We start from the raw sequence: 24,871 nt of genomic DNA on the forward strand, positions 1-24,871 counted from the left end.
TTTAAAAATATAAAGTTGTTCCTAGTCTTGACTGTCACGAAGACGTATGGGGGCCATGAGGGGCAGTATTCCTAATCTCGAAATTAGGTTGACATGTAAATCCATATTGACGAATGTTATGCACAGAAGCATATAACAGGAACACAAAATTAGTAATTATTAATTTCTGACAAGTCTATGTCTCTCTAGAAGCTAGTAGTTCCTTAACTCTCCTGATATTCTTCACCTCAGAAGTTCTGCTGTTGTGTTCACAGGAGTTCTTATCCTGAGTCAGATGAACCAAATATATTTTCACCGTGTTAGCTTTAAAATTAATTTTCATATTACCTTCCTACCGATGTTCAGACCACTCAAGAATTTTTTTCAGGTCTCTGAATGAAATTTTATGTACATTTATATCCTCCTGTGTATTCTACTTCACGCACAAATCTCACCGTCCATTGTACAGAGTACAATTTACGAAGCTTCTAAATATGCAGGTTTGTTCAGGTCCTGCTAATTTTCCTTCTTACAGCCATATATTTTCCTCATCATCCTGTTACTAAACACCTTCAAACTTCTAACGTGTAGGACCAAGTTCTGTATTCATACAAAACATCAGGTGAAATTAAAATTTTACCAGTTTTCTCCGTGTTCATGAAAGTGTTTATTGTCAACAACGTGACCTAAATAAGTAGCTTACATTTTTTTTCCATGTGTATGTTTTGGGGGTGGAATCAGCGACGTAAGTACTTGACTGAGAGTTCTAAATATTCTGTACAGCCAAAAGAATTTAAAGCGCGCCAGGAAATGCTCGCCAGAAAATACTTAAATACGTAAATTAAACCTTTGAAATTTTGCGAGATATGTGAACACTCGTTTCACTTAAGTACACTCGATCCTTAGGTCTGTATCTAGGTCATAAATGGTAGCCTAATTAAAGTAAGAAATATGAACATTTTCGTTTGTCCTGTAATTTTCCATAATTGGAAATCACGCTCCTCTCACTTCGTGTGTTCAATTATCCGTAACAGCTGACATGCCTTAAATCCCACCGCTTCCTTCATACACATGCATGTGATTAATAAGCATGCTTGCGCGTGTTTTATTATATTCAATTTAATTTCGAATTAGTTATCTTTGTATTTATTAGGAAATTACTACATATTTAAGTTATTTTACTCCTTCCTTAGGACCCTCTCTGTAATCTAGTGGTCATAGCTCCTGGCTACAAATCAAGGGGTCCCGGGTTCGATTCCTGGTGCTACCAGATTTTCTGAGAAGTAGTGGGTCTTGAATGGGGTCCAATGAAACTCGTAAGGATAATTGAGGAGCTATTTCAAGGAAATAGTGGTTTCGGTCTAGAAAACCGAAATTAACGGCCGTGGGGATTCGTTGCGTTGACCACGCGACACACTCTAGCCGCAAAAATTTGACACTAATTTTGCTGACAAGCAGCGGCCGTTCGGTCGATATAGTTCGCTTGCGGACTATAGACCATGGAGTTATTCCTTTCTTATGGAGTACAAATTTCAGTACGGCCCATCTGCTCTGCGAACCAGTACATTTCACAACACGACATAACTTAACGGAAGAGAACAGCAATGAAAGTCTGTTTGAATTTCCCTCCGTCTCATAAATACCGGAATTTTGTTTCATATATAATATAGTAAAGATCTAATGTTGACTTAATCGTCCATGTTACTATCGTATAGATGATACAGCACCGTCCCCCCAGTAGATTGAGTTATATTGCGTTATTTTTCCTGTGTTGAATACCTGTACAATTTTGTGTTATGAATTAATGTCGTAAAATAAGAGACAAAAATTTGCAATAATTAAACATCTGTACAATTTTTCCAAAATATGCAGGTAGTTTTTATGAATAAGTGTATAAGTATCTAAAATGTAAAATTTGTAACAAATGTACTTGTTGTATCAATTAGGTTGAAATTCCCTTCAGACAGCTCAAGAAACAAAAGAAGGCAATGAAGTTACGAGAGGAATCAATCCCAAAATGGCTCCAGAAAGAAGATCCTTTATCCCTGAACAACCGTTTACTGTCATATTGTGGGCTCTTACCAGCAAACACAGATGCTAGAAGACGGGTTAATGTATTGATATCTACGTTATTTATAGCACTAAGTCTCACAATGGTCACAGGCGCCTTCATTAAGGCCTACAACTCACGCACGAACTTCATGGAGTTTATCGAATGTGGTACCATCTGCATTACTCAGCTCAAATGCCTCTTCAAATTTGGGATTATGCTTATTTACAGCAAGGATCTCCGCTATGTCATAGATAACTTGAAACGAAATTTTTATGTTCACGAAAATATGTTCAAGAATGAAATAATTTCGAAGATAAAAGTTGGAAAACGGGCTGCCTTTTGGATCACTATACCATACACAGCTCTTTTCATCATAACTATTGGTTTGATTGTGGCTGAGAAGTTATCAGCCGTGCACCATGCAAACAAGCTATCAGCCTCACTGAATGGAACGAACATCACTCAAACACTCCATTGGAGACTTCCTCTTAAAATATGGTTACCGATTAATGACAAGAAAAGTCCATCATATGAAATCGGTTTCATATATCAGATTATCTCTTTTACTTTCGAGATCTACAGCACTTGTATAATTTATTCTTTCATTGTGGTTCTTGTAATGTTTGCTGCCATGCAATATGGGCTCCTGGGAAGAGCCATTCAGCTTCCAGCGGCGAGTGTGGACACGTGGCTACGAGCCGACAGTATATCCTCACAAGGTAAACTGCATTTTATATTTATTAGTAGGGAAGATGCACAAACCTGAGTGTCCAGGTTTCTCTGTTATAGGGTTCCCCACTGATTTGTTTCAGCGTCAGCATCCTTAGAATCATCAAAGTGTCGACATTTATTTTTCTATTCGCATAATTGGGGGGTGGAGTCCAGCTGGGTCCACTCGGCACGTCATACCCCGGGTTATTAAGATGATGGAGAATTTGGTGGGATGAAGATTGGGAGGGGAAACCAAATTACTGGGAGAAAACCCGCCCCAACGCCACTTTGTCCACCATAAATCCCACTTGACAAGACTTGGGCTCAAACCCGGGCAGCCGCGGTGGGAAGCCAGCGACTAAACACTTGAGCTATGGCGCGGCCTGAATTTCGGACATTTTGGGCCGCGCCATAGCTCAAGAGGTTAGTCGCTGGCTTCCCACCGCGGCGGCCCGGGTTCGATCACGAGTCTGGTCAAGTGGGATTTGTGGTGGACAAAGTGGCGCTGGGGCAGGTTTTCCCCGAGCACTTCGGTTTCCCCTGCCAGTCTTCATTCCACAAATTACTCCAAAATCACCCTCTCTGTCATCTGGGGCTGGTACAATAAGCCAGAAGTGGCCGCAGTACAAGGGACTTAGTACCACCCCACTAGCATTAAAAGAAAGATCTCATGTAACGAATCCATATTCTATGATTTAAAGATACCAATGAGTTCTTTGATAATGTGGTGACGTGCATATTCGAACACCAAATACAAATCAAAATTGCATTTACGGCACATTGAGAGCAGATTAAATTCGCAGAACACTTTCAACCGTTCCACTTAGAATCGTTCATTTTTCTGAGAAACCGAATATTGAACCATAACAATACCATGAGTATATAATTTATACAGTGGAAACATTAGGATCCACTCTTTATTGCAGCTTCGTCGGCAGATATTCGGGTGGCCTGGTTAAACTTTTCTCTTGGATACTTACTATGCTGGCTGTTTTCATGGCATTTTTCAGTCTCTGAGAGAGTAACTCAAATTAGGTCACTAGAGATTCTTTCCATATCACTTCCGGTTCAGATGCTGAGGTAGCGCAGTCGCAATAGCAACTAACTACGGGTTGGAAGACCTACGGGTCGAATTTCGGGTGCCGGTAGGGCCAAGAATTTTCTCTTCTCCACTTTGTCCAGCCTCCTATCCAATGGGTACTGGGGGCTTTATTCCCCGGGGGTAAAACAGCCAGGGCTTGAAGCTGACCACTTCCCTCCAGCTAGTGCCGAGGTCAAGAAAATGTGGATTTATACATCCACTCCCCCCTTAGCCTTCATGGCGTACTGCTTAATTAATTAAGCACAAGGAAACTTTACATTTTATTATCACTTCCACTTCATTGTTCATTACTCATAAAATTATTCCACACTGTAAAATCTGCGCAACTGAAAGCGTCGATAAAAACCATAAATAAATAAACAATAAGTTAGTTGTTTTGTACATATGTGAAACTTACCTTCATATTTTGAAAGAGGAACACTCTGTATTCGAGAAAGGGCGTTTAGGAGAATAATTCGTCCTACATGAGCGTTAGTAGCAGGCCTATAGAAAATGCACAATAAGGAGTGGCTTGAAAAATATGTATTCTCTTTCATATTATTAGGATGCTCACATTAAGAAGGAGGCAATGAGCAGACAGGCAGTGTGCTTACACGTTAGATTAATGAGATACACACTTTGTGATGAAGCCCCAAGGAAAATACCCCTTGGAGACCAAGACATAGACAAAAGAATCTATAAACAATTTTAAATCATTAGGTTAAGGGGGTATTGTTATGGATCGGTTGGCCCAGGATAGCATTTCTGTGGCAATTCATTATGAACATGGTAGTATGATTATAATCGTTTCTTGCATCCTCTTGTGTGTTTAATCAATAGTAGAGTGAATTTACTGGCTACACAACACGATTTTTATTATTATCACTACATGTTTCGACCTCAAGAGGTCATCCTCAGGTATATGAACACGGCTGCATAATTACACGCGGTCATATTCACTTTTCCCTCATTCGATCTTGTATCTTTTCCAGACTTACGCTCACTAATATATCAAGTTCTTTTTTATAAAACACAGGTACACACAGTACCCATCATGACAACGATCAATACAGAACCAGCAACATCAAAGAACGCGGAAGAACAGTGAGACCTCACAAACAAGTGAAAGTGTAACCAATAACATAAGTTGAACCTCAATTCACGAACTTTTAACAATAATAATAATTAAATTAGGTTTAAAAAGAAATAGATAAAGTAGGGAGCGTAACTAAAATGAGACCGAAAAACAAGCGAAAGTGTAACCAGTGACATGAATTGAACTTCGATTCACGAACTTTTAACTTTTAACATTTAATTAGAATTTTAACCTGTGTTTTATAAAAGAACTCGATATATCAGCGAGCTTAAGTCTGGATAAGATACAGGGTCGAATGAGTGAAAAGTGAAGGTGACCGCGTGTAATTATACAGCCGTGTTCATATACCTGAGGATGACCTCTTGAGGTTGAAACATGTAGTGATAATAATAAAAAACGTGTTGTGTAGTCGGTAAATTCACTCTACTAATGGTAGTATGACTTGAGGTTCCAATTATTTTAACATATTTTATTATTAAACAGATCACATTACAATTCTATATTAAAGTGTTAATGTATTCATTAAAATCCACAATTTCTGAAAGGCTACAACTCCTTATATTTTCCGAATTTGTTCATGTTGATTGCTTGTTTCACACACGGTCATAACCTATGAAGTTTGTCGAGCTCATCCTGAGCCACTCTGTATTTGTGAACATATTCACAATTTACGCTTCTTGTGTTTACAGATTCAGAACTTGAGGATATGACAGTACAAGCCACGCAAAGGATGGAAACGTTGGAACCAACCAACGAGCATTTTCTTCCCAAAAATCGTTCTAATCTTAACAAGAGTGGGGTTGTCGTCACGGAAACCGCGGCAGACGAGGCGTCCATTTCTGGCACTGAAGATCACCGACTGCAAATGGAGAGTCATTTAGGTCGATGCGTTGAGCGTCACCAAGCTCTGCTAGAGTAATTCGCTGTATTTTCCTAAGTTAACATTAACATGAATTTGATTGGCTGCTATCTTATCTGAAATCGATTACTGAATCACGAATATCAGAATTGCTGCAGAGGTTGAGCGCGGTGAGATTAGCATCTTCTGGCCTCCTTGTGCCCCATTGCAGCATCTGGATTGCTTGTGAAGCAGCTCAGATGACGTCAAAAGCATAGAAGGCCCGAAAACTCGCTAGACTGTTCCAGAAGGGTTGTTGTTGTTGTTGTTTATTGGAGAGGGTGGGTTTCCCCATGCACTTAGACCAGATATTGGTCCATTGTGCGTCCCCCTGTGATATTCTACCAGTCTCTATACCCTACCGGTACTGGTGCGTACCTTCAGTCCCGACTCAGCCAGCGAGTTCAGCCTCTACTGGCTCAGCGGTATCTCGATGCTTCCTCCATCTACCAGAGGCGTTAGAGACTACTGTTGGGCGGGAAATGTCCTGAATTTGGCTCAGAGGTCCCCTTGGGACATGAGGTTTACTTACGTGCCGTAAAGCTACGAAACGGGACCCACGGCTTAAAGTCCCTCCCGGAGGACTTGTTCCCTGAATTTTTCCGCCCTTAAAAATTCCACGACTTCCGCCGGGTTTGAACCCGCGTACCATGAGTCACGACGTGGGAACGTTACCCCTAGGCTACGGAGGCCGCTTTCCAGAAGGGTTAGCTTATAACAGTAGCTGTCAAGTTCTCGACGAGGCCCAGTCCAGCTCAGTACGGGGAATACGGGTAAGTAGTGAGACACTCAAGCGGTAGGTTGGAGATCCAGTGAGTCAGTCAGCGTTCAGTTAGTGAGTGACCTGTTAGCTAGCTCTCAGCTCACTGCAGTAAAGTAAACAGATAAGATTACCGCAATGACCGAGCAGTGACGAATCGAAAAACAAAAGGCATTGATTTCAACAGCATAATTGTCTAAAGAAAATTTGGTACTTACTCCTCCCAAAATTTTTTCTTCTTACAATACCATAGACATTAATTTGTCGATTTTCGTGGACCGTGGAGCAGAGAGGACAATACTCTATATCACCTTTATTTGGTAGTTACTGTTTCCTGACACCAGCATAAAGTCTGGCGACCGTGCAACTTCTTTTGGTGTGTAAATACCAGCATCATTCTTTGTATGTTCCAAAAATATAAGGTTGTGTCCTATATCTTTGAAATAAGGCGACATTAAATGTGGAATTTCTCTTCTAGGAGAACTTAATATAAAAAGGTAAATCTATCCCTATAGCAGGCCGTGTAGGCCCATAGAGATGTGAGACGTCGAGGCTCGCACATTTTCTCTAGACACTAGGCACACAGATGGCGGTAAGGTTGTCAGCCTTACGCGCCGACCGCTCTTTACTCCACGGGAAGATTCTTGTTACTCATTTCTGTTAGAGGCTGAGTCGAACCCAGGGTCCCAGTGCGGCTGGAAGTGTTAGGTCAGTTGAAAAATTCAATGCCCTTATTGGAAATAACAGTCGCGACCTTCCGGCTTGTAATATATTGCCTCAACCAACTATATTACCGCGTGCCCCAAATTGAATATAATGAGATCATATCATGTTTATCAATTTATGAAGCAATTTCTGTCCCACTATTTGAAAACACGTTTGGCTTCGAGATCCGTTCTTTGTTCGTGCATTATTTGACAGTACTCCCATTGGTTACGCCACCGAGCTCACTTTCGGCTAGATTTCTCTGCACTGCTCTGAAACTGAATGTGGAGCTGCATGACTATTCAGCCACTCCCTGACTGACTCACTGATGGCTCTCACTACTCATCCCATCTGCTCTGCGCTGCACTGAATTGAAATAGAGTCTCAAGAGAAGATGACAGTTACTTTTAAGGTCTTTCATTCTGGTCCGTCACACTAAGCATCACAACACACAGACAAGCAACATCAACTACCGACAGACAACACACGTCAACAACATCCCGAAGCAAAAAGATTGGGCCAAGCGGGAAAGAATTCTAGGGATTTTAAGAATTCTTACTTCAAATAACGAAGTATAATTTTACAGAATTAACGACGAATCAAATAAGGAAGCTACTGTGGTGTGTGAAAAACTTTTAGTGAACCGACATTCTGGGTAATTTTAACTATTTGTAATTATTTTAATTAACTGGAACGTGGCTATCTTGGACAAAGTGAAGTTTTGTGTGTTGGTGATTTCTTTTTCTACTATAAATGCCTCTGATGATGGCTCCGTGGTGAGCCGAAACATGTAAGGCAGGTGCTGACGAGGTGGAAAACTTAAAAAAGTGTCACATTTGACGGAAGGAACTTGATTGTTAATGACAGTTACTATTAAATGCTTGTCGGAAAGGTTTTAGCGCGTTCTCGGGCTATATCGGAATTTCACATCAGCCGGGCTGCTTCCCGAACCATCGAGACATTACGAAAAGCGTGATCATGCTAGGCGAAGGGGAAACCCCACCCCCACAATGAGCTCCCGCGACAGTACGTAGCTTTCAGGTATCTCTATTCGTGAAATCTGTATAGTTACAAGCTATAGCCTAACCTAGTTATGGGCTTTGTCATGGGTTATTATTTTGTTATGAGTATAAATTTATAAAATTAGTCTTGACATTTTCTTTATTTGAGCGCCTCTGTGGTCTAATGGTCAGAGTTTCTGGCTACAGATCTAGGGGTCCCAGGTTCAATTCCCGGAACTACCAGATTTTTCTGAGAAGTAGGGGGTCTTGAACAGGGTCCACTCAGCCTTGTGAGGGTAATCGAGGAGCTATTTCAAGGAAATAGCGGCTACGGTCTAGAAAACCGAAATTAACGGCCGTGGGGATTCATTGCACTGACTACGTGACACCCTCTATCCGTTAAAGTTGGCACTAATTTCGTCGACAAGCTGCGGTCGATCGGTCGGTATAGTTGGCTTACGGACTATAGGCCACGGATTTTGTTCTTGTTTGATTTTCTTTATTCTGAAATTGGTTTCATGAATCTATTTGTTAATTCATGCTATTTCTGTAAAACTAGGTATAAATCTGCAATTGTAAGAGATACGTACTTTCGAGTTTGGTTGCACCGATACAAACCTTGTCTCCTACACACTCTAACATCACAAGTCAGCAAGTTTCGCATTCGGAAGAAAAGTGTATAGGTTTTATAATATAGTGTCGAAGTGCTGAAGTTAAATATAGGTAACTAATCATATTCTTTGTTTTCCTAATGATTCTGAGAAAGAATACCTAAAATTATATGTATTTAAGCATTCGGAAACAGACAGGAATTTTTAATTCTCACTGATATGTTATTAAGAAATTCATAGTTATTAAAATACAAGAAATAAATAAATATACCTGGTCCCTTGTTGAGTAGCTGACGGTTTTCAATAAATTAATCCATATATGCATTGCCCTGGTTCTATGTAGTTCTCCCACGTCATATATCACATTTGCTGTGTCCACTTCTCATGTTCTGAGCTTTAGCAACATGCTTCGTTTCTCATTTCATATTTCTTCTTCATGAATACATACAAGGGTTAAGTATTAAGAACTGTTCCTTTAATACCCAAGACGTTCTTAATCTTTCTATCTTTTCTTGTGTCTTCCAGCATCCCGTTTCCCCCGAGGCTGACATTGAAAAGCTAGTTGTGAAAGCGGCTTCTATCCGTTTTCCAGGTGGTCTACCGAGCTCTTCTGATAAACTTTATGTCTCATAATAGGTTTTTTACTTTAAGCCTATTGCGAACCTCAGGATTTCTCTGGCCGCCCGATTTTTACGTCCTAATAATGGTCTCAGGAATATCATTTTTGGAGCTTCCAGTTTTGGGGAATCTCTCTTGTTTATAATCCAAATTTTAATACAATATCACAAAGCCTTTTTAAAAATATTGTTATGCATTCGTAATTTTGTCTCTTTTGTCATATATTTCCCAAAGCTTCATTGTAGTTGATGAAGAACACGCGCTATAAAACTTCTTGTTTTAGGTTTACTTACGTTCTTCTGTTAATTCCTCTCTGTAAAGCCCAAATTCTCTCAGTGGCACTTTGTTCTGACTCCCTCAAGCCGTGTTATTCCACCATAGTGAGATGCAAACCCGGCTCTCGTCATGTAGCTTTCTGTTGCGTGTTCCTTACAAAGTAATATTAATGCCTTGTGACGAAGTCACGTGTGACCGTCATTTTGACACCAAATGTCGGGGCCTAAAGAGATGGAAGGCCGCGCCATAGATCAAGCGGTTAGTCCCTGGCTTCCCACCGCGTCGGTCCGGATTCGATCCCGGGTCTGGTCAAGTGGGATCTGTCGTGGACAAAGTGGCGCTGGGGCGTGTTTTCTACGAGTACTTCGGTTTCCCTTGCCAATTTTCATTCCACCAAATTCTCCATCATCATAATCACCCGGGGCAGGCTACAATATTCCAATCAGTGGCCGCCGTGCCGAGTGGACCCAGTTGGTCTCCACCCCCCACTAAGCGAATTAAGAAAAATTAAAAAAGAAATGGAAGAAATTTCTTAATACTCGACGACACTTTCACCATCGCCCTTTGTGTAATTTCGATATTTAGCCTTCATTCATTCATCAGTAATCTGTCAAGACGACAGGCCCACAGTCTCTTCCGAAACAGTTCCTGCACTTAATGCGATCTAGAGCTTTTTCCTTCAAACAAAAATATCATCTTCTGTCCCCAAGGTCATCCAGCATCTTCTTACGTCTTCTTCCTCGTCTTCTGGTCACTTCTATCCGCCCCTCGGGTTTGTTTTCTCTCCAGAGGAAACATCTCGCGTACTTGGTATCTCTGTTTTTGGAAAGAGACTATCTAGGAAATGTGATAATGTGGTAGTTTTTCCATTTGCTTTCCACATCGCAGTACAGATTCATAATAAAGCTTAGTTAACATTAATTCATATATGGACTCTTCTACATACAACACAAAGTGTTTTGTAAATTTTGTTAAAAGTCGTTATGAGAAATTTTCCCCCAAATTTTGAGGATAATTTCATCTATACTAACCAATAATAGAGCGCAAATTGTATAAGACCATAAATTGGTATTTTCTGTGTATCCAGCACACAATCCCATTCATTTTATTGGAGTGCCATATGCTATGCTTTAATTAGCAGTAAAAAGTAAAGTAAAGCTATCCCTGTAACAGGCCGTGGCGGCCCCTAGGTTTGAGCGACGTCGAGGCTCCCACATTTTCTAGACAGTCGGCTCACAGATAGCGGTAAATTTGTCAGCCTTATGCGCTGGACGCCTTTACCCCCCAGGAAGATTCCTGGTACTAATTTCTGTTAGAGGCTGAGTCGACCCCAGGATCATAATGTTGCTGGAAGGATTAGGTCCATAGAAAAATCCAGTGACATCATTGAGAATCGAACCTGCGACCTTCCGGCTTTTAGCATAGCGCCTCATCAAACTACGCTACCGCGTACCCCTTTTTATTAACAATTGTTGGACAAAATAAAGCAAAATTTATATAAGGTCACAAACGGATATCTCCATGTATCTGATAAAATGTTGCAAGAGATTTCATTGGAATTCGATATGGCAAATTTCAATAAAGGTCAGGTAGTTCTCAATTTCAGCAGCATTTGTTCGTAATAAATCCTGTACACGAGGCAACAAATTCCTCCTCCGCGTATCTCACAAATTCCTTTTCAGATTTACTTAAATTCGACAGCGGAGACTTCCTGTAATTACAATTAATTATTTCCACTATAATTAAGACCACTTCAAAGAATTTTGTTGGTAATTTTCTGCAAAAAATTATGAAGTAGGCCTTTTTCAGTCATCTTAGTAATGAGTCTGGAAGATGAAGGATATATCAAAGAATTGCTTTTGTATATCGTAGTGATGAGAGTAATTTCTCTTAAAGCAAAATTAATGCTTTAAGCCTCTACTCCTTCCCTTCTAACGAATGTAATAATTAATATCTTCATTTTACTGGATAAACTTAACATTCTACTTAGAACACGCTCACAATTAAGATTTACGTCGCGAACAATGAACTTTTATATCTCTATTACGGATAAGGAAAATTGCCTAATCAGTTTAAGGAGTCTATTATTGTACCAGTGCACAAGAAAGCCCCCCCCCCTGTGAACCAGATTATTTTACCAGTTTTGTTGACATTACATACATTCATATAAACAGATATAAGTACTAATGCAGAGCATATATTATAATTAAATTTGGAATTAGAACTCATTAAAAGTGTTAGTATTTCACTTGGTGTGACACATCGTGAAGCAGTCTCCTTCATGAGAAGGGACTTTGCCTTTCTTCAGGTGTCTTTACGTTTTTGATAGCCGCACACATTCTGCAGGGTTTCTGTAGAAATTACTTTTTCCAACTACAACAGTTGCATGAAGTTGGTGATCTTTCATGTTTCATGACAATCTCCAAACATAATTTCTTCTGTGTAAGATTTGAGGTTTTCACGGCGGTGACTATGAAGAAAGCAGTCTGCCTTTACCGGTTCTCACGGTCTCTCCGCTTGCGGATTTCTTATATTTTTCCTTCTACCCTGAAGATGGTGGCGATACGTTCCTCCGAAACGTCGGTTAACACAACATATATACGGTGCTAAATCCTAGAAGACTGCTTTCTTCATAACTTCTTCTTCGTGCTTGTGCATGATATAAATTTGATTACTCTACAAGATTTTGAAGAAAATTATTCCCGAGAAAGCTGTTCACTCTTTTAGAAGTTTGGTAGAATCTTAGACCAGTGTAACCTAACAAGTGTTCTAAGTTTCTTAAATCATCATTTTTGTCCAACGATCATAAACGTCATCGTTATCATCAATGTTTACATATGAATTACTCACCTCTAACCTCGCCCATTTCCGGCCTTTCTGTGACGTTGAGGGCCTAAAATCATCGTCATCATCATCTTCATTATTACTTTCATCACTTTCACAATCACTTGGCGTACCTGACAGCAAACCTCCATGTAATTTTTGCATAATTTCATTGTCTAGCAAAGTTTCCTTACTATGGCGTGCCATCATGAAATTGGATTAGATGGAAGGCGGAAAAGCAAGGACTACGGTAATTTTTAAAAGTAACAAAACACTGTAGAAAGCTATGTGTACATAGACTTACTTACTTACTTACTTAGTTACTCATGGAGCTGAGCCCTTCTGGATGAGCCGCCAATTCTGCAGCTACTAAAGAATTTTCCAGCATTTTATGGAACCCGAAGGTTCATTACCGTGTTCACAAAAGTCCTCCACTGGTACCTATCCTGATTCAGATCAATTCAATCCATATCATCCCATCCTATCTCTCTGAGATCCATATTAATATTGTCCACCTACCTATGCCTTGATCTTCCCTGTGGGCTCTTTCATTCTGGCTTTCCCACCAATATCCCATACTATGTGTACATAGACATCTAGAAATATTCTAATCAATGTATACATGGTTAGAATTTGAAGAAATCTCCGTTAGATGGCAGAATACTACTGGTAACTATAGTGATGCCAAAAGCAACGTTACTTTAGGTAGTCCGACTTTCATCCATGGATGCGAAAGTACAGTGATTCACGTAACCTGACAACTGTGTTAGCTGCACAATTGGCAGCTTCTCAAGAAGGGCTCACCCTGTGATGTCACTTAGCTACTTAGATCTTTCTATGTCTCCTTAAACTCGTGTGTTAAATGGTAGTTACGTGTATATCAAAGGCCTGTGATGAATTCCAATATTGCTTCAGAAAAGTAAAATAATTCTAGAACTTTGTTTTAGGTAGAACCTTTCTTAACTTACATGAGGAAATTCACATTCATCACAAAAAAAAACTATGCTTCCAGATACATTGAACATCTGAATGTGCTAAGCAGCCCGATTCAGTTCCTGCAAGCACTGACGTCCTCTTTACTCATCTGCACCCTGGGGTTCACAGCAATTGTAAGTTCGATCCGATAAATTAGTATAAACAGTTAATATATGGTGGAAATTTGTAATTCTGTAGCAAAACTTTTCCACGAATTAAACAATGTGACGAACTGTTCATTCATAAATTAGCAAACCTTAAATTTGAATTTAACGTCCATGTATTTATCATCCGTCAATATTTCAATACGTGTTCATTCACTATTTAATTTGTATTTTAGTTTAACATTATACACTTTGACACTACATACTTCGGCCCCAAACGGCCATTTTCAGGTGTCTTGTTATGTTACAAATATTTTATTAAATTATGTTAAAACTGCTACACTGTCTTAGTCCGTGTTAAAATCAGACGCTGTAGTTCTCTTTTCAAGGTAAAACCAGATAAAATCTTTTAAAGTTTCTGCCGAAAAACACCCTGGGCAGACATACATTTATGAACATGGACGACACCCCGTGTGAGGTGAAATAAAATGCACCAAAATAACGTGCGTATAATAGAAACTTAATCAGGTCACCTTAAAAACGAAATCGAACGTTACTCGTAGACAATTGTTGGTTAATTAGTAATAATTAAATCCGTCCATAACCTAAAGCCGATTTCAACAAACTCAGTATTTCGGGCTTGGGTCCTTAGTACCTTTATCATTTTCCCGGATATATCACACGTGCAGATCTATTTCAAGCGCTTTTCTTCATACGTTACTGAAATGTTGGCGTTTCCTAGAAAGAAATCCGTTTTGTATTTCGGGTGGGGCCTTATTTTTGGAGCCATAACATTCATATCCACCAGTTATAAAGAAATTCTCGAATACCGAAGATAAATAACAATCGTCTAGTCATTCAGCACTACAGAGGCGTACGTCCATACACAGATGTATTCCAGAGGGACAGACTTCAAAGTATATAGCCTGCGTTAATATTAATACTTTTCATAATCAGGGAGGCGTCTGAAAGTATGTAACTTCACTGTTACAAATCCTGCTCACATGTACTATATATATATGTAAGTCATTCTCCTAATTTGCGGGGATTGGGCTCCGTCCTCAAATATGCAGCAAAGGCAAAATTGTCCCTGTGCTTAATCAAGCACTATGCCATGAAGGCGTATGAAGGAGTGGATGTATAGATCCACTTTTCTTGACCTCGGCAATAGCTGGGGGTGAGTGATCAACTTCACGTCCTTTCCGCTTTATCTCGGGAAAAGAGCCCCCAGTACCCATTGCGTAGGAGGTTGGGTGGACCCCAAAGCCGGTCTGGAGAAGAGGAAATACTTGCCCCCACCAGGACTTTAACTCCGACCACTCAGTCTTCAAGCCCGTAGCCAGTCGCTATACTGATTACGCTACTGAGGACTATCAGCCTTTTTTTTTTTACTTGAGCACTATCAGCCTATTGTAAAACTTCCTACCTTGGTGGGCCAGGCTCATATTCAGTTTGCCTCTCATGGCTGAGTCCTGTCTACCCACAAGGTAACAATAGGAATATGCCCTTGCCAGGTGCTATTCACAGAGCCAATGGGACCTGCAGTTTCCATAAGCCAGGGTCTGCATCCTCTCAGAAATTTATAATAGTCACAATAAACCTGTACGTGTAATAGCAGCCAACGATTTGCAGACCGGAGTACAGTCAACTACCGAAATGTCTTCGCACCAAATGCACTCCATACATTTGACAACATCGAATGTAACGTAATGTTCGTATCAAACGCTACTACAAACCTTTATATAAACCATGTTTAAATTTTTGCATTCTGTCTATGATTTATGGCTGACTTCATGAGCTATGGGAGACAGCGGAATATTCTGTTATGTGGAGCTTGCGAAGCGTAACAGATGTGCTTTATGGCAAGATGTGCCAGGAACAATGAAAATTATTTTATTAAAATAAATTATTCAAAGGCATTTTATTTTATTTAAATTTATTGAATGCAGCATAAAGATACTATCTAAATGTGACATAGATTTCTAAACACGCTTCTTAACGATTTTACTACTGCCTGAATCCAACTACGCAACACAGAGCCTGACTCTTGGGAAATATGTGCAGTTGTTGGTGGTATATTTTCTTGCAGGGCAAAATCCTAAAGAAACAAAAGTTGGAGAAGAAAGTTATTCTCTTTTCCTAACAATGTGTAATTATTAAATTACATATAAATAATATTTTTCAGAAATAGAGAAGATTACTTCTTTCTTTTATTCTGGCACAAGGAGATCGTTCACAGGATGTATTGTAATAGACATATATTTTTTTTTTTCGGTATCATCTGCACGTGTCCCAGCCCTCCTGTTGGAATTTCTGACTAATTGTCTTGCAGTTTGTTTGGCGGAAGTGGTAAGACCATGGAAAAAAGGTAAAGATAAAGTTTTCCCTGTAACAGGCCGTGGAGGCCCCATAGGATTGTGAGACGTTGAGGCCCCCACAGTTTTTGTAGACAGACGCCTCACAGATGGCGGTAACGTTGTCAGCCTTATGCGCCGGCCGCCCATTACTCACCAGGATGATTCGTGGCGAGACCATGTTACTGTAATTAATTCCTTTACTTCAACAGGTGTCTGGAAACGCGGCGGTGTTGCCGAAGGTCATTATGTACACTGCGGATGCCCTTCTTCAGATCGGTCTTCCCTGCTGGTTTGCGACACAGCTTCAAGTGCACGTACGTTCGTAAAACTCACTTAAGAGATGTCCCACGGAAATTCATACGCGAACTGCTATGCCAGATATGAGTGTTGCGGCGGTGCGACATCTTGAACAGCTTAGTAATTTGACATATGGCCTCATCATTACCAGCTGGCCCTATCTCGTGTCAACTTTTTTTTATTTCTAGTGGGGTGGGACTAAGTCCCTTGTACTGCGGCCACTTCTGGCCTATTGTACCAGCCCCAGATGATAGGTGAGGGTGATCGTGGAGGAACTGGTGGAATGAAGATTGGCAGGAGGAACCGAAGTGCTCGGAGAAAATCTGCCCCAGCGCCACTTTGTCCACTACAAATCCCACTTGACAAGACCCGGGATCGAACCCGGGTCACCGCGGTGCGAAGCCAGCTACTAACCGCTTGAGCTATGGCGCGGCCCTCGTGTCAACTTACTGAAAAGTATGTTACGAACATTTGCTGCACGTAAGGCTTCAAAGGTTTCACCGTTCCGATACATCAAAATTGTAAGAAACGCAATTTATTTTTAATAACTAATCCATGTTAATTATATTATTTTAATATTACTCATTAAGCTATGTAAATTATACTGAGCGCCTATTGCCTTTTTACTTCTACGAATCAACAAACAATAGTAATTATTCTCAACTCAGTAATATTAATTAATTCCAATAATGAAATATAATCTAGTATTAAGCCTTCAAATTTGATCGGTCACAAAGCTATAACAGGACGGGAAATTGTGAGCTCGCTAATGTAGTCCGCAATGCAATACACAAATTTACTACGGGTGTTCTTCGAAGTTTATTGAACGCAGGTGAAATGGGAATAATTGAGTAAAAATTATTTGAAATCCCTCATACATATATATTTATGGTCTTGTGGAAATTATGCTTTATTATTAATTAATGTTGCTGAATAAGAGTATTTTGCAAAAGCTATTAGTAAAATCTCCCATATTGAATTTGAACAAAATTAAACAAAATATTTACGAAAAACAAGGATAAGTATCTCCTATAATAGGCTTTATTATGGATCAATATCCGACTAATCTTTGGTGCAAGTGATCTATATTGCTTACAGCAAAATCTGAGAAGCGGCCCATAGAATAGATGGAAAAGACCATTTACGGCCTTACGTAATTTAGCCTTTATAATGAATCACTAAGGATGAATATCGGAATTGCCCTACAACCATTAGCAGATGTCTTCACGTTGAACCAAAAGAAATACCTTTTGATTCTAGGTTACATGTACATGGACACCAGGTGCACACGAGCTCCAGGTTACAAACAGGGGAATTATTTGTCAACAAATCCCAACTCTCGCTAGCTATCAACGTGCTCTGTTACCTTCTATTACTTATAAATTTTTATAATGTATTTCCACTAATCTGAACCATGAACGCCTAACTGATGCCCTGAGTTCCGACCTGTGCACACGGCGTTGATGAAGAAGAAAACAAAAGGAAGAAACTCTGTGGTTTTAGTCCGCAAGCGAACTATACCGACCGAGCGACCGCCGCTTGTGGCCGAAGTTAGTGCCAAATTTAGCGGATAGAGGGCATCGCGTGATCAGCGCAACGAATCCACACGGCCGTTAATTTCGGTTTTCTAGACCGGACTTTGATGATGAACATCAGACATAATCATTGGAAGATAGCTTAACTTACCACTGAGCCGCCAAAAGCTAAATTATTCATATGATTTTTAGTAGGCCCACCGGTTTCTTTTGAAATAAAAATGCGAATTAATTCTCTGGTGTTCGGATAACCTTTTAGGTTACATCAGGCAAAGAAGAAGGTGGATAATATTAAAATAGATCTTAGAGAGGTAGGTTGCAATGGTATGGACTGGATCGATCTGGCTCAGGATAGGGACCAGCGGAGCGCTCTTGTGAACAAGGTAATGAACCTTCGGGTTCCATAACATGGTGGGAAGTTCTTGAGTAGCTGCACAATTGGTGGCTTCTCAAGAAGGGCTCGGCTCCAGGAAATAAGTTAATTTGTTAGGCAAAGAAGAAACAATTGTCTTCTTATTAATATTATACTAATAAACTCATATCTGAGTTCCAGATGTCTGCTGAATTGTCTTCAATAAGATATCTATGTCTCAGGGCGGGAGCATTGCTGAAGCTGCATATGCCTGTGAGTGGTACAACGAATCTATAGCCTTCCAGAAATCTGTTGGTTTGATCATGATGAGGGCCCAGCGCCCGGTCGTCCTGACACTGGGGCCCTTCGGAACCGTATCCCTAGAACTATTCGCAGCAGTGAGTTGCATTCTTACTTTCGATTCAATTTATGGATCCTTTAACATTTCTCTGTTTTAGCATCAAATGATGTACGGTGAATGTGTATGAGAAATGGAGAAGTCTATGAAAAATGCCCTAATCATAACTTAAGGTGTTACATCAGCGTTCGCTACAGAGACTAGAACAACCGTCATAAAACTTCGGACACGTGTTCGCATAGGCCACAGACCAATAGACCCTGTGTGTATTCTCCTGCCTGTTCCAACCTTCTCGGTCATAATTCTTACAGCACTGGAAGAATTATTTCATAGAATTTAACTTTAAATGATCAGTTTAATTATATTTTAAATTCGAATTACATAAACAAGTGAAGGGTCAGAGTTCGGGTCCCGGTAACGTCAAGAATTTTCTCTTCTCAACGCCATCCGGACCGGCTCTGGGGTTCACCCAACTTCTTCTCCAAAGAGTACCGTGAGCTCCTTCACCGGAAGTAAAGCGGCCGGGGCGTCAAGCTAACCACTCACCTCCAACTAGTGCCGAAGTCAAGAAAACTTAGATATACACATCCACCCTCCCATTTGTTTTGATGGCGTAGTGCTTACTCGTAATTAATTAAATATAGAAACAAATTCACTTACTTTTACTTCTATGAAGTGCCAAAAGTCATGGGATAGGTACCTAGTATCGTGTAGGACCACCTCTAGCCCGGCGAAGTGCAGCAACTTGACGTGGCATCGATTCCACAAGTGGACGGAAGACCTCTGAAGAGACGTTGAGCCATGCCGTCTGGATAGCCGCCCACAGCTCCCTGGTATTTGTAGGTGCAGGATTTTGGGTGCTAATGGACCTCTCCACCACGTCCCATAAATGCTCGATTGGGTTCATGCTTGGCAAACGTGGTGGTCACACCATTCGTCGGAACTCTCCAGAATGCTCCTCGAATCAATTCTCGACAACTCTGGCCCGATGACACGGTGCATTGTCCTGCTGGAATATCCCATCGTTGTGGGGATACATGAAGTCCATGAAGGGCTGCAAATGGTCACCAAGCTGTGTAACGTAGCGGTCACCGGTCAATGACGTGTTTAGGTGGACGAGCGGACCCAACTCATGCCACATGAACACACCCCACATCAGTATGGAACCACCACCAGCCTGCACGGTGCCTTGTTGACAACTGGGATCCATGGCCTCATGGGGTCTGCGCCACACCCGAACCCTACCATCCGCCCGAAACAACTGGTACCGTGACTCATCGGACCACGCCACATGTTGCCAATCCTCCAGGGTCCAATTAGCGACGTCACAAGCCCAGGTTAGGCGCTGTGTCCAGTGTCGTGGTGTTAACAGAGGTCTGGTCTGTCTTCTGCCCCCATATCCCATGGAAGCTAAAGAACGCTGCACTGACCTGCTGGATATGCGTCTGGTACCTCCTGCATTGAATGTGGATGTGATTTCAGCCAGTTCGCTTGTCTGTCACCACGGACACTTCTAGCCAGACGCCGCTGGTCACGATCATTAAGCAGCCGTGGTGGGCTACTGCGCTGTCCACGGTGAGTGGAAATGCCTTCCACAAGGTATTCCCGGTGCACACGTGACACCATGGATCGAGGAATGTTGAATGACCGCACAACTTCGGAAATGGAATATCCCATCCGCCTGGCACCCACTATCATGCCCCGTTCAAACTCCGATAATTCACGTCGGCTTGCCATGAGCAGACAGGCCGGTGTTCACCCTGACTCACGAGAGAACACCTCACAACTGATACTGCTCTGGGCATTCCCAAGCCAAGGGGCGGTGGCGCCACTTAAAAATAAATATACATACGGCCATCCCATGACTTTTGGCACTTGAGTGTATAATTTCTCCTTCTACCACGATGGATTGGGACGTCAGGCCTATTCACATCATAAAGTGAAACTATGGATCCCATATGCAGTTGGTAGAACTCTTGGACGGGGTATTGGCCCGTCGTAAGGCAGCTACTTGCACAGGACAACATAAAATCAGAATAAACCCAGATATTATTGCTTCGAGTGGGATTCAAACCCACGATCTCACAGTTTGATCTGGCCAAGATATTTCGTGCCTTATACAGCGCGGCATGTTCTGTTTTAATTAACCCAGAGCTAACATGTGAAGTACCTTAATTGCTGTCAGCATGAATGTACGTGTTAGTAGCGCTAGTAACTGTGGGTCCACAACCCCAGTGTCGGTACTTGTAACGTACGGTGGAACTGACTGACACGCTACACCCCTTTGGCTTATATTGTGCTATCAAACAAGACAACAAACTAAGAGGTATTCTATAGAGTGTTTATGCATATTTTTTTTTTATTTCAGGTGGTGCAATCAGCGTATTCCTACCTGACGTTACTGCGGCAAGTGTACGCGGGGAAGTAGTATGTGCGACACAGAATTTGTAAAAACAAATTGTAAGTTCAACATCAGTAAAAATTAAGCTCCGTAAATTACCAGCGGTCTTCAAGTGATTCTGTGTAGCAGCAAACAAAATGATTAATGAATTTACAGCTACTGCGTCGAGGAAATTCTTTGTGCTATGGCTTCGAACGAAGGAACGGTATGAAACTGCAAGTGCCGGCTGAAATACTAGGCTATAACTGACTGCGCGATCTGAGAACATTAGTTTTTAGAGCGCTGGCTTCCCATCGGGAGACACAAGTTCGATCCAAGCTCAGGTCAGCTGGGATTTGTAGTCAAATAGTGACACTCTGGCGGTTTATCTCAGGGTATTTGGGTTGCTACTGCCAGTTTCAATTCCAACTGCTCCAAATTAATTAATAATCCAGTCATCGATATTGTATATACTTTTTTTATTGCTAGTGGGGTGGGACTAAGTCCCTTGTACTGCGGCCACTTCTGGCCTATTGTACTAGCCCAATGATAGGTGAGGGTGATTGTGGAGCAATTGGTGGAATGAAGATTGGCAGGGGAAACCGAAGTACTCGGAGAAAACCCGCCCCAGCGCCATTTTGTCCACCACAAATCCCACTTGACCAGGCCCGGGATCAAATCAGGGCCGCCGCGGTGGGAAGCCAGCGACTAACCGCTTGAGCTAGTCGCGGCCCAAGTTAATTTAAGATAAATCATATACATACGCAAATTTCCACTAATTCAGGCATAGTTTGCCGGAGTCTTACGTTTCTCTTACCAGGCACATACGGTCCCTCAGTTTTCGAACAAATCCGAGTTAACACTATTGCGTATTTTATGCAATTACCTTTAAGGTGTAGAATCTAATTACTGTCAGACCATATGATTATCGTTGTCACATAACAGCGCCATATTTGGTTTTCATTCTCATCTCTTACTTACTTACTCATGGAGCTGAGCCCTTCTGGAGGAGCTGCCAATTCTGCAGCTACTCAAGGATTTCCCAGCATTTTATGGAGACCGAAGGTGCATTACCGTGTTCACAAGAGCCCTCCACTGGTCCCTATCCTGAGACAGATCAATCCGATTAATCCAATCCCATTCTATCTCTCTAAGACCCATTTTAATATTGTCCACCCACTTACGCCTTGGTCTTCCCTGTAGTCTCTTTCCTTCTGGCTTTCCCACCAATATCCTATACGCATTCCTTGTCTCTCACATTCGTGCTACATGCCCTGCCCATCTCATCCTCCTTGACTTTATCATTCTAATTATACTTGGAGAAGAGTACAAGTTATGAAGCTCCTCATTATGCAGTTTTCTCCAACCTCCTGTCACTTCATCTCTCTTCGGTCCAAATATTCTTCTCAATACCCTGTTCTCAAACACCCTCAGTCTACGTTCCTCCCTTAATATCAGCGACCAAATTTCACACCCATACAGAACCATAGGAAAAATTATATGTAGTATTGTATATTTAAATTTTTATGTTTTTGGACAGCAAACGAGAAGACAAAATGTTCTGGATTGAATGGTAGCAAGCATTACCCGAGTTCAATCTCCTCTTAATTTCCTCCTTAATTATGTTTCGATCTGTTATCGTCGTTCCCAAATATCTGAACTGTACCACATTTTCAAAACATCTGTTTCCTATCTTTATATCATGATTTTGCCCTGCATTTAGGTGACGAGACAGTAACATATACTTAGTTTTATCTGTGTTTACTTCTAGACCAACCTCCTATCTTTCGTCAATTAAAGTTTGTGCGTTTTTCTTTATGGTATCTATATTATCACCCAATAGATTCATGTCGGCATAGGCCAACAGCCGATGTGTCCCGTTTAATTTCAGTCCCACCTGGTTTTCATGGACCTTGCTAATGGCATATTCTAAAGCAAAGTTGAAAAGTAGTGGCAATAAAGCATCTCCTTGTTTTAGACCATTCTGGATAGGAAATTTATCAGACAAATGTTTACCTACACGGACTTTATTATATGTTTCATTTAAACACATTTTAATCAACCTAATTAGTTTCATGGGTATCCCAAACTCTATCAGAATATTGTACAATACTTCCCTTCTAACAAAATCACAGGCTATCCTGAAGTCAATGAATAGCTGATGTTCTGTCTCATCGTACTCCCATTTTTTCTCGAATATCTGACGAATGCAAAAGATCTGATCTGTATTCTATCTGTTAGGTCGAAATCCACACTGATGATCCCCAATAATTTCATCTATATATGGATTTAACCTTGAGAGAAGAATATTGGATAAAATTTTGTAAAAAGTTGATAGCAGTGATATCACCGATAATTACTACAATCAGTTTTATCACCCTTCTTCTGAACTGGTACAATAATAGACTCCTTCCACTGATCAGGCAATTTTTCCTTATGCCAAATAGAAGTAATTAGCTTGTAGATCTTAGAACGTAATATTTCGCCTCCTGCTTGAATAAGTTCTGCCGGAATTTGAACACTACCTGGCGATTTATACCTTTTCCATCTTGCAATAGCACTTTCAACCTCAAAAGGGCTAGGATCAGGTATTAACGGCTCAGCTGTATCGATTTCTGTCTGCCTAACATCACCGACCCTANGTTGTCCCCATTTAACTCGCTTGGATCCTGTAACCATTACAATTTCGCCTGCTTTTTGATCTAATAATTTTGAGCATCCTTCATCGAACCATGGCTTATGCTTCTTCAGTTCATAATAACCTAGACTCTCTTTGGCAGACATTTTTATATTCTCTCTAATAGTTTCCCAAGTTTTATTAACATCCACCTCAGTTTCCAAGTTTTCCACATCCGCGAACCAATTTGAGATTTCAACAAAATACTGCTCTTTACCCTCTACCTCATTTAATTTCTTGAGATTGAACCTCTCCATATGAACACTGTGTGTTGTTTGTTTGCTCATTGCCAGCCTTTCCCTAACCTTTGCCACCACCGGGTAGTGGTCAGTATCACAATCTGCTGCCCTGAATGATCGGACATCAAGTATACTTGAGTGCCGTCTCCTGTCTATCAAAATATGGTCTATTTGATTGTGTAGCTTCCCATCAGGAGATGTCCAAGTAAATTTATGGATGTTACGATGTGGGAACATTGTACTTTTGACAGTAAGATTTTCTGATGTGGCAAAGTTTACTACTCTAACTTCATTATCATTACTAATTTCATGCAAACTCTGATTCCCAATTGTTGGTTTGAAAATGTCTTCCCTCCTTACTTCGGCATTGAAATCCCCTAACAAAATTTTCATAGGGTACTTCGAGAATTTATCAAATACATGTTCTAGTTCTCATAGAACCTGTCCTTTATGTCATCAATTTTATCTTCTGTTTGGGCGTGAACATCTGTAACGATATCGCACCAGCGACCTTTTACTATTATTATATGATATCCTATCACTAACGAACTCTACCATCTTAACTGCTGATACGATTCTCTTATGTACGAAAAAAACCTGTACCTAATTCATGATTTTTATTCCCCTTTCCATAGAAAAATGTATAGTCTCCTGCTGGTGCGATGCCACCTCCATCCCAACTGACCTCCTGTATTCCTGCTAAATCTAACTTATATTGTAAGATTTCTTCTGCCACTACACTGAGCGAACCTGCCCTATAAAAACTGCGAACATTTCATTCTCATCTCTACGAAACGAAAAGTAAAGACTTTTCTTTCCGTCATGGATTTCCAATCTGAAAACCAACACATCTGTAGTAGAACAAACGATGACATACATATAGAACTACACAGATATAACGCCACTTGAAAGGTTTCAAAATTTGAAGGAATTAGCTGAAATTTACCAGATCCGGATTTTAAAATACTTGATAATTTCCTTCTTC

The 24,871-nt window shown here is 40.8% G+C and overlaps 1 protein-coding gene across 1 annotated transcript; it reads left to right on the forward strand.

Annotated features, from left to right (window-relative positions):
- The first annotated feature begins 16,211 nt into the window (after positions 1–16,211).
- LOC117282871 (odorant receptor 49b-like) lies at positions 16,212–21,018 on the forward strand. Its single transcript, XM_033754300.1, has 3 exons — positions 16,212–16,362; positions 18,475–18,630; positions 20,959–21,018. The coding sequence occupies exons 1-3, from the start codon at positions 16,294–16,296 to the stop codon at positions 21,016–21,018; spliced, it is 285 nt and encodes a 94-aa protein (XP_033610191.1). The 5' UTR covers positions 16,212–16,293.
- The last annotated feature ends 3,853 nt before the right edge of the window (positions 21,019–24,871 follow it).

Source organism: Cryptotermes secundus, unplaced genomic scaffold (assembly GCF_002891405.2).
Source record: "Cryptotermes secundus unplaced genomic scaffold, Csec_1.0 scaffold1264, whole genome shotgun sequence".
NCBI lineage: Eukaryota > Metazoa > Arthropoda > Insecta > Blattodea > Kalotermitidae > Cryptotermes > Cryptotermes secundus.